This window comes from Perca flavescens, chromosome 18 (assembly GCF_004354835.1).
Source record: "Perca flavescens isolate YP-PL-M2 chromosome 18, PFLA_1.0, whole genome shotgun sequence".
Taxonomy (NCBI): domain Eukaryota; kingdom Metazoa; phylum Chordata; class Actinopteri; order Perciformes; family Percidae; genus Perca; species Perca flavescens.
Window position 1 is genome coordinate 16,684,740 of NC_041348.1, and position 14,644 is coordinate 16,699,383.

The following is a 14,644-nucleotide window of genomic DNA, read 5'->3' on the forward strand; positions in this document are numbered from 1 at the left end:
GGGGCAGATTAGAGTTTCACAGTACTAAACAAACTAATTATGTCTGTCAAACTGTCTGACTCTTGCGCAACAGCTGATATGATCTTGTTCACTTTATTAAACATGTACAATAGGATGAGATGCTGTGGCATTTAAGATTGTCATTCCCATGGAACTAAAAGTTAGTTTAGTAACATAAACATTTTAAACAGTGGTTCCTTCCTGAGGAAAACAACTCCTGGAGGTGACCCAAGTTGACCCTTTTTCAAAGAACTACACACACAACTTATTCCTGGGGATTCTAAGTATGAATACATATTATGCATATGTGTTGTGTCCTTAGGCTCACAAGATATGTAAACACACCCTCATATCAAAACTAAAGCTTTTCCCTTTGACAGGGCTGATAAGTGTTACCAGAAAGCTTTTATAACCCAGAAGTTGCTCAAGGGCACTCAGTGTTTAATGGTAATCAGTTAACTTTAACACATTATAACATCCTAACAGCTACTTTAAGGTGAGACTAAAGCAACCACCCAGTAACATCCACTACCACTATCCACTTATGATTCTGATGCTACTATCTGGTAGCTATAGCTTTCTACTAATGCCTTGGTTACTGGTTGTTTATTTAGGTTAGTATGTTGTCTTATATCAGAAGGCAAGTGTTTTTGTTGGCAGTAAAAGAAGATTTAGTTCAAATGAGTATTTGGAGTTGTGTTCAGAGAGGACAAACTGATGCTTGTCTACTTATTTGTTCCCTTCAAAGCAGCTTCATAGCTTTTTGCACTGTATTGAGATGTTCATACTCGCGTGTCATTGTGATACTTGTCTCAGTACAAAAAGAAGCTCAAACACTGTGATCTTGTACAGCTGAGACTTACGTACATCACATGCATCAGCAAAAACATTACGACATTGGCTGTTGTAGCAAGAACACGTTAAGCAATGGTTTGTTTGAGTTGGGCAGATCATAGCTATGTTTTGGGTGGAGCTTGCAAATAAATTAGTGGACTGATATCAGCTGATTGGCTGATCAAAAATACATATGTTGGTATTGCATATTGAAAGATATGTTAATATTGTTTCAAGGATAATATATGTTTATTTTATACAATGTTATTTTGAATTGTTACATTTCTGTTGAATGCTAAAATTATATTTTCAATATAATATACTGTATGTACAGTAATATTATTGGGCTGTCGTTTTGGGTTCATTGAACTTGCGTGACCCAGCACACGTAGCATGTTTTATGCTGTGGCTGTGGCTGTGGCGCTCTCTGTTGGCGAAGATAATCATTTGCAGTGATATAACTTTAATAATAATTGTTAGAATAATATACAAATCAACATACTTTCATCCGTATGGATTACGACACAGGAAAATATTTTATAGGGATATGTTTACGACATACACAACCAGCGTGGTCATATTGCATGTTATCTATCAGGCATCTTCTGGGAAACCCTACGCGACTTGCGTCAAGCTGTTTAAGGACCACAGAATGTCCATGCTTGCTGAACGTACGTACATTTCTTTTAGAGTTTTGACGGATATTTCCCTGTTTTTTTCACTGTAACAATGTTAATTTATATGTTCGGTGTTCGATAAAACCCGCCGCAACGAGTTATCCAGAGGCTTTCTTCCGAAAGTATTCCGTATTTCGTACGTATTAAACTATTCGGGTAGCTAGCATTAGCATTGATACAGCAGTCTGCGTAAACACGTGCTTTCTCTGCAGCTCACTGCAGTAACGTTTCATTAGCTCAGTTTAGCTAACTTTATTGTGCTTAATTGCCTAACATTTGTATTTATGTATTTACTATTTTTAAATACATTTGATGTAAGCTATGACATATTGTTCTCGGTTGTTCTCCGCAATGAGTTTAAAACATTGCTTCTGCTCTGATTTCCGTAATATTGACAGTTGTCAGCCATTGTTTTTACATGCACACGACACCTCATTGTCATGTGCACCCCGATGTTTTGACCAAGTGACCTTATCACTATACTGTAAGGTTTTGAAATATGTGTATTTAAATGATTAAATGGTTAGGACAGTACCTCACTGTGATAGGGCTATAGGTGATAGTTATCTCTGATATCTGTGTGTTATAAAATAAGTTTCATAAACTCATTATCTGTCATCTCGATACTGCGTTGTAACAAGTTGTGTGTGTACACAAGGTCTAGTCGGCGTCGCGTTGAAGTGCGAGTTGCTTGTCCTGCTTGTTTATGTAATGTTTTGTTGGCTGACTTTTATGTTATGATGTTGCTGCTCTCTATCCAGCCCGGAGGAAACAGAAGTGGTCTGTTGACCCCAGGAACAGCGCCTGGAGTAAGGATGACTCCAAATTCGGTCAGAAGATGCTGGAGCGAATGGGCTGGTCCAAGGGCAAGGTGAGCTGGATCTTCCTGGTTGGGTCAACAGTGTATGAATGAGTTGGTGAACATCTGTGTCAATGTTATGTCTTTTCTTTTCATGTTAAGGGCCTGGGCAGAAGTGAGCAAGGCTCCACTGATCATATCAAAGTAAAACTTAAAAACAACAACTATGGTCTTGGAACCAGTGCCAGCTATGAGGTGAGCACACACTTTGTAACTTAACACTAACATTCAACATCATTTTGTGTCTCTCTTCATTTTTTTCCCACAATTTGTTAATTTTAAAGGGTAACTGTGTGTAAGTGACTGATAGGAACAACCATCTTTGAAATTGGTCCATTGGCAAATGTGCATCGTCAATTTGGTATAGAGCTGGGCAATATATCGAGATTATATTGATATCGTGATATGAGGCTAGATATCGTCTTAGATTTTGAATATCGTAATATGACAAAAGTGTTGTCTTTTCCTGGTTTTAAAGGCTGCATTACAGTAAAGTGATGTACTTTTCTGAACTTCCCACACTGTTGTAACTGTTCTATTATTTGCCTTTATCCACTTAGTCATTATATCCACATTACAGATGATTATTTATCAAAAATCTCATTGTGTAAATATGTGAAAGCACCAAAAGTCAACACTACAATATCGTTGCTGTACCGATATCGAGGTATTTGGTCTAAAATATCGTGATATTTGATTTTCTCATATCGCCCAGCCCTAATTTGGTCCACTAAAAATAGGGCTGGGACGATTCGTCGATGTAATCAATTACGTAAATGCGTTGACACAAATAATTTGCGTTTAGAAATCTAAAAATAACATGGATTCCTCGCAAGTTCAACAACACGTTGACAAAAGGGCTCGCACACAGTTCTTCTAAAGAGTATTTTACTCTTAATGCCAACAGCAACGTGGTAGTCTTTAGACTTTGTAAAATGCATCCCTGAGTCAGGATAACAGCAGGAAAACGCCGTAAGTTCTGCTCACCTTTTTGTCCCTTTCCTTCCCAAGTAGAGTTTAGATTCTCTGCCCGATCCCAAACTTGACCCACGGGCCGGGTCGGGCCGATATTTCCCACCACTATCCTCGGCCCGAGCCTGACACTTGATCAAGCATTTGTGTTTTTTTAATCATTACTTTATTAGCCTAATTGGGTGGGGAGAAAGCTATGCCTCTCCAGCTTCTCTCGTAGCTCTGGGTATATGTCCTGCACTGACTTGAGTGTGAGGTAAACTGTGCTAAATTGTGTCTCCACCATCTGTAGCACTGTCTTTGATAATTGCGCAACCAGGCCAGATTGTTTCAGATATCTCACGAGTCCTTTATAACATCAGTTATAATGGCCCATGCATTAAAAAAATTTCGGTTTAAATCGGGCTCGGGCTCATAATTCCAGTTAATGTGTCGGGCCGGGCTTGGACACAGTGTTTTTTTGGGCCTAATCTAAGCTTTACTCCCAAGCATGTGCGATTTTCAACATAGTGACATGGAATGTGTTCCCAGTAGTAGCCCAATGGTACGTTAGTCCGTTGATTCTTTTTAATTATGATTAATGGTTTACTGTTTTTGTGCACAATATAATCTATTAAATGGTATCCAGGGTGACATGTTTTTTATTTTTTTTTATTTTTTAATTAGAGGTACAATAGTCAAGAGTAAATTCCTGACATTTTCATCTTGTGATGTTTAAAGATATTAGTGAAGTAATGCTATGATTTAACATTAAGCATTATCAAATGCTGTCAGTCGGCAGTGTTATTTTTTTGGTTTACCATCATCATGAGTTCATCAATCGATTAAAGACTGTTAAATTAGACACTCTTCAACTTATGTTGGATTTATTGGATACATCTGATTTCATATGTTGCTAAAATTGCACTTTTTTTACTATAAGATTAAAGGGACAAGAGCTTGGATGTTAAACAAGAGCTTATTCATTATTTTACCTACTACTGTTAAAAAAAGCAAATACAGGCTACTTTTTGCAATTGTTCTGTTTACTTTAAGTTTTTATTTTTGTATTCCTCCTGAAAGTGACTTTATTTTGTTGTTGGATTGATAGCCTACATCGGACTTCAGGTTGCACTACAAATTCATTTTACTTGAACAGTGTAGTGTTACAGCTTTACATAGTTGTATTTTGTTTCTGTCGACTTTGAATGAAGTGTATTTTACGATGCTACAAACGCAATTTTGCGGATGTTTTTATGTTTAAAAAAAGGATCTTACCCTTTAACAGAAAGGTTGTCCTCCTTAGAAATCCTTTCCATAATGTTGTCAGACACTTAGAATATTAATCTGAGCCTGTCAATGGCAAAACAAGCCCTTTTTGTGAACGTAAATACAAGCTGCACAATTGCTTACATTGCAGCTTGTTTTTGCCGCTGCCAACTGCAGCAATCTTGCTTAATACTGGACCAATGTCAAAGATTGTTGTTCCCATCGGTCACTTAGACACAAAAACATAGGAAGATCGTGTCCAGGTTGAAAAAAACAGTTAGCCTTTAACACGTACAAAAAAACAAGTCTCTTTTTGAGTGATTTTTCCAAGAGAACCTAAATGTTATTAGAAGAAAAGATGTTATTAGATCATTTGTAGATGTAGGTTTCAATGCATGGGAGCAGTGTATTTTTATGTGCTTTGAGGGTGTTTATTTAAACTACTTTAATTTATCTTTCTTGAGGAATATTAGTCTCTAAAATTACATTTATTTCAGTTTAAATTTAAATGACTACACAAATACTTAGACTAACTCCTTAATACTGGAAAAAAACACTATAGTATATAATAGTATTGCATTATACAGAGGTATGTTTCTGCTATAAAACTACCTTCTTTCATATAAATGGGCTGTAAAAAATAATAAACACCTGTCAGTATTACATTCTCCAAAATGGTCATACAGTTAAAATAACACCTAAACCATTGTATTAGATTGCATTAGTTTTAGCTAGGTGTACCTAATAAACTGGCAACTGAGTATACAATAACAATACAATTATCTCCTGTATTACTTTTGAAGTTAATTGCCAGTTCTGTTGTGTTGACATCTGGTGTGTTCACAGGATAACTGGATCGCCCACCAAGATGATTTTAATGAGCTGCTTGCTCAACTGAACAACTGCCATGGTCAAAACAGCGGCACTGGTATGTACTGTGTTTATAATTAGAGATGTTCCGATACTGCCTAAAACACTGGACCGATCCAATACCACGTAATAAAGCCCTAAAGAAAATCTACGTTAAAGTAGTTTATTTGTTCTTTTTCCGTTATAACTGACTGTCAAACTGGATAATAAAAGAAAGTTCTGTGGCATTCATTGTTTGTGTTTGTTCATGGTTTACAAAGAGTTTAACCTGAGCCAGACAGTAGGGTTGTGCCGATGGACTACGACATCGTCCATCGTGATGTCGCCATCACGATGGAGAGCCACCATTGTGATGCACCCCCCACCCTGTCAGACACACTAATCCTAGTCGCCGGCGCTGGATGGGAAATTGAGAACTGCGTCAGTCTTAAACTAGCAAAGACACTTGCGTTGGGCTTTGCGCTGCACATGGTGCAAGATAGGACCCCTTAAGTGGAAGCTACTTTTCCCGCCTTACGTGCAACCTATTTGTGAATCATCGAACCATCGCTTTGAGCAGACTGGATTGGCTGTAGTGATACAGTCTCTCTCTCTTTCTCTCTCTCTCTCTCTCTCTCTCTCTCTCTCTCTCTCTCTCTCTCTCTCTCTCTCTCTCTCTCTCTCTCCCTCTCTCCCTCTCCCTCCCTGTCAGTTGTAGCTTGCTCTACCTTCTAGTAACATTGGATGCAGCGGTCTCGAGTGAGAGAAAAAAAGCGTTAACGTGGAACACTCACACTTTCCTTTCTCCCCTCAAGTTTGTGGACACTAATGTGTGCGTGCATCAATAAGTAAGTCTGAGGTCCTGTAGGTACGGGATGATGTTATACAGGATTTATGAATGTACGTTAGCAACAGTAGGCTAATTCACGAGGGTTCTATTTTATGTGTGAGCTAGGGGTGGGAGATATTGACAAAAATGAATATCTCGATATTTTTTTTCGATATCTATATTCAGACAATATTTTTGAAATCCTTCTAGAAGTTAAAAGAAGCCCTGTTCGGAGGCTATTTCAGTGGTTCTCTTGGGAAAATGTACAAGCAAGATGAAATCATAACCATAAACAAAGGGCTCTGTTCTGTAACATATTGCACACAACCATGTTCTAATTGGAAGCAGTCCTGGAGCTGGGAAAGGGCCGGGTCAGACTAGGTTCTGATAGTCCTTCTACTTGGCTGTATAGTCCTTCTGACCGGGACTTATGCTGGGATCAGGAGTTGGATGTGATCTGACTGGCCCAGGTGAGGGAGAGGTGCAGTTCTGTGTGCTTTTTTGATGTTAGAGTATACATGGTCTAGTGTGTTCTTCCCTCTAGTAACACAATCTACATGCTGGGAGAAAGCTGGAGGGGAACAGACTTTTAGGACGCCTTGTTAAAGTCCCCTGTATCCGTATCCAGGTGATCGCGCTGCAGTTTGTTCACTATGGTTAGCAGTGAACCAAACTTGTGCTAACGTTAGCATCGGGGGCTATGTAGACGGCAGTGTCCTGTTTTCGTAGTAAATAAAATGGTCAGTATATTACCGACAGGGCTCCAGGTCAGGTGAGCCGTGCTGGGCAACGATCCTGCAGTTGGTACTCCATTCATTCTGCACAAAAATGCAGTCCTCCGCCTCTGGTCGTGCCAGAGTTATTTTCTCATCCTGCCGGTAGAGAGCTAGCTCGGCGTGCTAGCGCCGACAACAACCTGGAGGGCTCGGTCAGGCTATTTCCTCCGGGATGTTATGAGCCGCCTGGAAGGCTCTCGTAACGGCTGTGTTGTATCATGGTCCTGTATTGATTAGTTCAGTGTGGCTGTATGTACTTGTATAAATATACACCGACAGGAGAGCCACTGCACAATCGCGCGCCGCCATCTTTGTTGACATGAGTGAACGTCATAACGCGCAAGGTAAGAACTAGTAGCAGCTTACTCTCGTGCGGGACAATCGTGATTTTGTACAAAAAATACAGTAAACAAACCCCTACAGTATTAACATCGCTACATATAATTGTTTAGAAGGTTATAGTGTGCGTTATTTGTTTTCTCTTTAACTTCCTTCAATATAACTTCTAAACGATATATCGCCCACCTCTAGTGTGAGCTTATATTGCGCATCTGTTCATGCGTAAACATCGTCAACTGCCAATTTAGGGGACATCGCCCAACCTTACCAGACAGACAACAAAGATAGAAATAATATCACATCCATACAGGGATAGTAGTATACAGTTGTTTAGAACATTATAAAATATATGACACACTGGGATCGGATCGGTACTCTGTATCGGCCGATGCGCAAGTTCAGGACAAGTGACACTGTTCGAACCAGTGTCACTTGTTCTTCGCGTACCAATTACATTAAAGAAATGTTTTAATTTTTAATTTAATTGATTTCAGTATGAAACCAAAAACAAGCTCCTTAAAGGAATACGCCACCGTTTGTTGAAATAGTGCTTATCACGGTCTACCCTGGCTGTAGATAGGTGGGCCAATGCATTTTTTGTCTCAGTGCAAGTAATTAGGTTGTTTTCTTGTCTTTTGTTGACTCACTTTTACTCACAACATGCTAACCGGCAACATAGGATTCCATTCACTACGCTAAGCTAACTAGCGACGGCGCTGCCAGTGTAAAACAATGCATGCACAAAAAATGCGTTGGCCCACCTATCTAGAGCTAGGGGAGACCGTGATAAGTCCTATTTCAACAAACGGTGGCGTATCCCTTTTAAAGTTTACTGCCCCTGCAACACCACAATGTAATCATGCACTTTGTTGGCTCTGGTTATGTAAAAATGTGACTATAAATAGTTGATTAGATCTGGCCAAAGAATATTGCCTATTTTATATGTATTTGTGATTCTATTTCTCTTCAACTAGTGGGTAGTAAATATAGAAATGTATGTACTGAAACTGACATGTGATACATACATATATGACTGACACTATATTATCTAAAGTTGATACATCATTGTATACTTAACTCCAGCAAGCATTGAATGACCCATCACGTGTAATATGCAATATATCTATACTCTTCTATACTTACTTTCAGTAGTAACCTTCCCAACACTGTTGCTCTTTATTAAACTACACAACTACACCAAATTACAGTGCAGTTATTTCTGGTTGGTTGGTCCATCTATTGGACAGTAGAGGGTGCTGCACTGCAACATTTAGAAGAGAAAACAGTCACTGTCATACAATAAACATCTTTATCACTGTTCTGGGAAACCAAGCATATATAGAATACTGTTTTATTCGAGTTGGTAAAGATGTGCAATAATGTTGAACGTGAATTGGTAATTACACGTGGCCATATTTTCTTTGGTATTTTTTTTTGTAATTATCTATAGAACCTCCACCACCAGAGGAGCCAAAAGGATTCAGCTTGGAAGAGAAGTCCAAGACCTCCAAAAAGAGGGTCCATTACATGAAGTTCACTAAGGGTGAGTTTCTTTACAGCAGGAGATCAGAGGGGATAAACCTAGCTCAGGACAAATATGCACGCATGGTTTTCTTTTCTCATTCTCAACAGTCATTACATTGATTAACTTTAGTATCATGTAATAAACTCAGCCATACTGAATTACATGTTCAGCGTGTAGCCAAAATGTTCTCCTGAAAAATGTATCTATGTTTTAGATAAAATAGTTTCAAGGCAACCGTGTACTAATTTAGGCTCAGCACATTTCAGCTCCCCCCCAGCAACAACTTAAAGTAACACCAAAGATTATTTTGTACCTTTTAAAATAATATTTCCAAAATCATTTCAGTGGTTCCTCAACTTGTAACAGGGTGAACGGCACTTCTGCATTCGCTTTGCGGCCCTCTATGTGCTACAACCAGACTTTACTGTGAGGTCACACTATTGATATCTTCCATTGTATTTTTGTAGTATGTGTGCGTGGATGTCATATGTCTGTGTGCCTATGTGTATGTATGTTGTGTATAAGCTATTGGACACCTTAATTTCCTTCGGGATAAATAAAGTATCTCTATCTAAAACAAGTGCAAGTTTGCCAGATCGGGTAGCCGATCTGTAGTTTGAATGAGAATGGTAATGGAAAATTCAACTTCCAACCTGTAGGGCGACCGAAGAGGAAAAGTACTTTGGTGTTGCTTTAAGTGCGTGCCTCTACTTTTTTAGTTTTCTACCTTTCATACAATCAACCCAGACAGACACACAGCCTCCTTAACCCCTCGTTGAGCCTTGTGCACTTGGCTCAGACCACAGATGCTGATCAGAGCTCTGTCAGCCCGTGCTGGGTCAGTTGGCCCGGTCAGTTCTCGGGGAGGTTATTAATAACTCTTCTTTCTACTTTCATTACTCCTTTACACGTCAGGAAGTCAAGATTTGCTGGTCAAGGCCAGTACACTGATAGGCACGAGGAGGAATTTGGTGTTCAGGACCACTGGAAACCAAAATGAATAACCAGTAGCCCATACTTTACTGCTGAACTGCTTTACTTGAGCATGGGGCATAGTTGAGCGATACACAATTTCTTAAGATTAAGAAAATTGTCAGTTTTCATTAATAATTAGTGCTTTGTGTCATATTTGCAAACTTGCAATACGTAGTAATATTAGTTAATGTGAGTTCTTTTTATTACAGTAATTCCGAATGCAAGAATATAGGTGCAAGCTCATCAAATATTGTGTTAAAGTAATTCATATATAATGGTTTTTGTTATTGGGTTCAGATGTACTTCATTAGGTCAACATACATGGGAAAACAAAATATCTCAACTTTTGCCTCACCTGGAAGAGCCTTTTATATTTTACGTCATTCAATAGCAACTTCCTGTTTCCTGTTTGGGGCATCTGGCATGTCCATTTACTGGCCCCCAAAAACACCTCCCAGAGGCTGTGTGACCCATTAGATGACCCTGCCAGATAAAACCTGGCCTCAGTCTCTTCCCCAGACCCTCTCACCCTGTTTTTGTGATCTTTATTTGGCAGAAGCCAGAAAAAGTCTAAAAAAAAATGTCCCCGATGGATCAGATGCACCGTACAAGGCGCACTTAAGACGTGAAGCAGGGACATTAGGGGTGTGATGATTATCCTCCAGATGCTCTCCTTTCTGCCCTCACTCTCTATACATACTTTATTGAAGTCATACAACTTGGTGTAACAGCGAATTTGTGCAAAAGTTGAGACTTTTCTGACTCGTGCGGAGGAACGTTTGCCTCAGTTGATGTCCCGTATTGGGAGTCGGCATATGTTTGCTGCTTTGATTATGAATGCATCCCTTATGAATGCATCCCTGCCCTCTCTAACTATCACTAGTTTATAGTTTCTTAATGACAGATTAGCATAATGAGAATGTAAGATGTATTATTAGCATTTTGCACTGAAATCTTTTTAGTAACATTTCATCAATATCTCTAGTACTGTGAATCCCACCAAACTGTGAGCCTATTGAAATGCTACACTATTTGGACCTCTGTATTCTTACAGCTATAACACCTGAGCTATACCTTGCTCAGGTGTTCTTTATCAGTGGACATTAGTGTTGACTCTGAACTTGGGAGTCTTTTCAGAAACACCCCAACTTGTCTTCATCTAATAAAGTCTGATCCCATATGACTTTAAGTTCTAATCCATTTGAGAAAATCCTTTCCATTATCACCACCATCTGTTTATAAATGTCATGGGGAAGCTAAAGAGCAGGTAGCACCTGACACTGCTACGGTTTGTTACATTAAGACATTTGACACCCATTCTCTTTCACTATCTTTATTTTCTCAGGCTGTCAGAAAACAGCAGGAGGCAGATTAGGGCAAAGTGTGTTTACACTGGAATTCAATCTTGAGCCAGTTTGTGGCTCTGTAGGTAGTAGACCCGTTTTTGGCAACTTAACACCACTTATACTCAAAAGAAGCGGCAACCGTTGTCGTGCAACAGACGGGACGCTGACACTACTTGTTTGTCCATAAACGATTCATAACTTGAGAGTTGAGTGCTCCTCCTGCCTAAAGTGGTCTGACAGGCATCATAAACTGCGCGTTGACTGTTAAACTGTCAGTTTTAAAATGGATGTCTATATGCAGGAAATATGTATGGTCCTCTCGCCATGATATTGGACAGCTACAATCTTGTTTTATTAATTAATTTTTACTTTTTCTAATCATCTCCTTCTGTTGGCATTGCCTTGTGGTCTGGATTGGCATGGGCAACCAAATGGTTACCTGGCAACATATAACCAGCCACGCCTGTTTGCATGCTTCCACTGACTGCTTCGATGCCGGCTCCCCTCCCTGCGAAGCTGTTGCCAAGTTAAGGCTTAGTAATAGATTTAGTGTTGCTAAGCATGTTACGTGAGAGGTTGAAATGTCAGATACTACTTATAGTTCTGGATGTGCAGAGATCAGGCAAAGGTCAACCATTGAATTTCCTTTTTTCTTTTTTTTTTTAAACCTGATTTCATATCCAGTCATAACAAATATAAGATACATAATTAGCTTAGTCTATAATTTGTTACTAAATTCCATGCATTCCTGCTTAAGTAATAGTCTTGTCTAGTAATTTATTATTAATTGATTAGTATATTTGATATATCTGTAAAATCATCGCTGCAAAAAATGCTGTGGCCACATAAGCATCTAAGAACCTCCCAAACATCTCCCTTTCCGTCTCAGCGTAAGGCCTCCTCCGTACTCTCTCCTACTTTTTTATTGATATGCTGTTCAGGCTGGTTCCCTCACTGCCAGCGCTGAGGATTGATGTCCTTTGTTTGTGGGGAAAGGCACCAAAATTTCCACTGCTGAGGTCTGGGGCCCACAGCATAAACCGGTAACCCAGTTTTAATTGCTACCTCCATCTATCCCCTGTCACGGCAGCAAGTGTGGTTGATGCAGAATTTAACTACAGCTCTCCATCCGTTGCTCTGTGTAGTTGGCTTTAACGTAGTTTTTGGGCTTTTAACAAAACAAATATTCGCATTTCAGACAGTATGGGTCTGAAAGGTTTGAGGAAAAAATGACCGACCATATGAACTACAGCATATCATCAGGCTAAAGAGCTAAGGGCCACAGGTAGTAAGTTGTGTTATTTGTTTCCTTAGAAACATCACATGTACCTCCAGTACATGACTGGACGCCATCAATCAATTTTATTTTTTAAGTTTGTGGATTTCTCTGTAGAGCCTCAGTGATCTGTTGGTCTGGTTTGACTAGTTATCTGTACTGACAGTTGTTGCCATTTCAACCTCCTTGTGTCCTTGGAAACCAGCATGTATTCACTAACACTTTCCAATGCACCACAGCAGTGCACATGCTTCATCCTGCGTAATGGCATTTAGCCACCTTTCAATGTTTTAACTCCTTTTTTATCAGAACATTGTTATTTGCACTTTCACCTAAAAGCCTGAGAATTTTGACAGGTACTTCCTCATCCAAACAGCAAAAGGTCAGATTGGGCATAATTTTACATTTGACCTGAGTTCACCAGATGACAAACAGCACTTGCACCCCCCCTTCCCCCCTTTCATTTATTTTAGTTTTCAACATACTTTCTTGGTTTTACTTCTTAGACCTGCATATGCAGTGACTTTCAAAGCTAAGAGTAGGGGAGATAGAGGTTTAAAAGCAATAAATAACCAAATGTTATCGGAGCCCCGCTGAAGGAAGAGGATGCAGCTGTACGAACAGGACCTGGTCTTGAGACAGACGACTGTGTGCTCCAGGAGTCTTTGAGGCCCGGCTTGAAAATGGGAATCCGGAGGTGTGGCGTGGCAGACCTTGTCGTCTATTTATTTTTCTTTACCGTTTTATCCCTGGAGCAAAAAGCAAACAACGCAAATCTCCCCTGTCTTTGCTCAAGAGACCACCTCTCCCTAACTTTTAGCCCCAACACACACACACAGATTTAGATGTCTGCATTTTTAAATAAATCATTTTGCAAATGTAAAAACCCACTAGTTTATGTCGTTAATGCTTTGCCTTGTGAATTGGTGATTGTGTCATTTTGTCTTGTTTTATTTAGTCTTGTTTTATATATGCCAAACATTTCTATAGTTTTAATGATTTTTAAATTGCTGTATGATTTTGAAATTTTTTTTCCCCCCTTTTTAGGAAAGGACCTGTCCTCCCGCAGTGAAACAGACCTTAACTGTATCTTTGGGAAGAGAGGAAGATCTGCCAATGACAAAGAGCAGGTAAGAGGCATCAAATTTACTTACATTATCCACACTGAGAAAGAAAATCCTGTCTGGCCTTATAATTTAGGCAGATATTTCCTCTTTTCTTTTGACATGATTACATTTTTATTTATTTTTTAAGATTTTTTTTGTGTCATTTTTGGCCTTTTATAGGACAGCTTAAGACTTGAAAAGGGGGAAGAGAGGGGGGGAATGACAAGCAGCAAAGGCCGCGGGTGGGAATTGAACCCATGGCCGCTGCGGCAAGGGCTGAGTTGCTGTACATGGGGGCGCACACTCAACCAGGTGAGCTAACCAGGTGCCCCAACATAATTTAATTTATCCTGAAAACAAAGTTGCGAACAACCATTTTTAAAAATCCAAACAAAAGCCTGTCGATCACTTTACAACTTCGGAATTAATGTTTGGTTTGGCTTGCTTTCATTCTGTCATAAAACAACCTAGATATAAAACGTCCAAATATTCACCAAAAAAACATGTATCCAAAATGAAACATGGACCCACAGAAACACAAAACAAACTATAAACAGCATAAACAAGTGCAAGTAGTGCATATAATTGAAGGATGACACATAAATAAAATGAAAGTGAAAATAGCTTATTTCCATAGTTCCAAAGAGTGTTCAAGTGATTGACTTTCATCGTCTTTCACAGGCAGTTTATGATCAGATGCACTTGTCTCTAGGACTTTCTTGTGTAGTAATTATATCCAAAGTAGGAAATATGACATGACTAATGCCTGTAATATATGATTATTCATTAGATCCAGTAAGTCTCTTAAGTGCACAATATCCAGGTTCAAATGATCAGTAGAGAATACTCCTAATCCAACCTGTAAATTACTATTTTTGCAATGAATCTAGTTTTCTAAACCAAGGCCTGTGATCTCTCTTAACCCAGTCAATGTCAAGTATGTACTGGGGGAGGAGATGGCATACCTCTGGCCAGGTGGCTCGAGCTTATCCGCCTCTGTCTTGGTAATTAAGGGTGACCACTGGTGCTGATG

The 14,644-nt window shown here is 39.3% G+C and overlaps 1 protein-coding gene across 1 annotated transcript in view; it reads left to right on the forward strand.

Moving 5' to 3' along the window:
* The first annotated feature begins 1,275 nt into the window (after nucleotides 1-1,275).
* The window catches only part of pinx1 (PIN2 (TERF1) interacting telomerase inhibitor 1), a 29,874-nt gene continuing 16,505 nt past the window's right edge, over nucleotides 1,276-14,644 (forward strand). Inside the window, exons 1-6 of the mRNA XM_028605224.1 lie at nucleotides 1,276-1,505; nucleotides 2,273-2,382; nucleotides 2,473-2,565; nucleotides 5,437-5,518; nucleotides 8,834-8,926; nucleotides 13,553-13,635. Coding sequence (XP_028461025.1) covers nucleotides 1,382-1,505; nucleotides 2,273-2,382; nucleotides 2,473-2,565; nucleotides 5,437-5,518; nucleotides 8,834-8,926; nucleotides 13,553-13,635 — 585 coding nt within the window. The 5' untranslated portion in view covers nucleotides 1,276-1,381. The remainder of the gene's footprint in view (nucleotides 1,506-2,272; nucleotides 2,383-2,472; nucleotides 2,566-5,436; nucleotides 5,519-8,833; nucleotides 8,927-13,552; nucleotides 13,636-14,644) is intronic.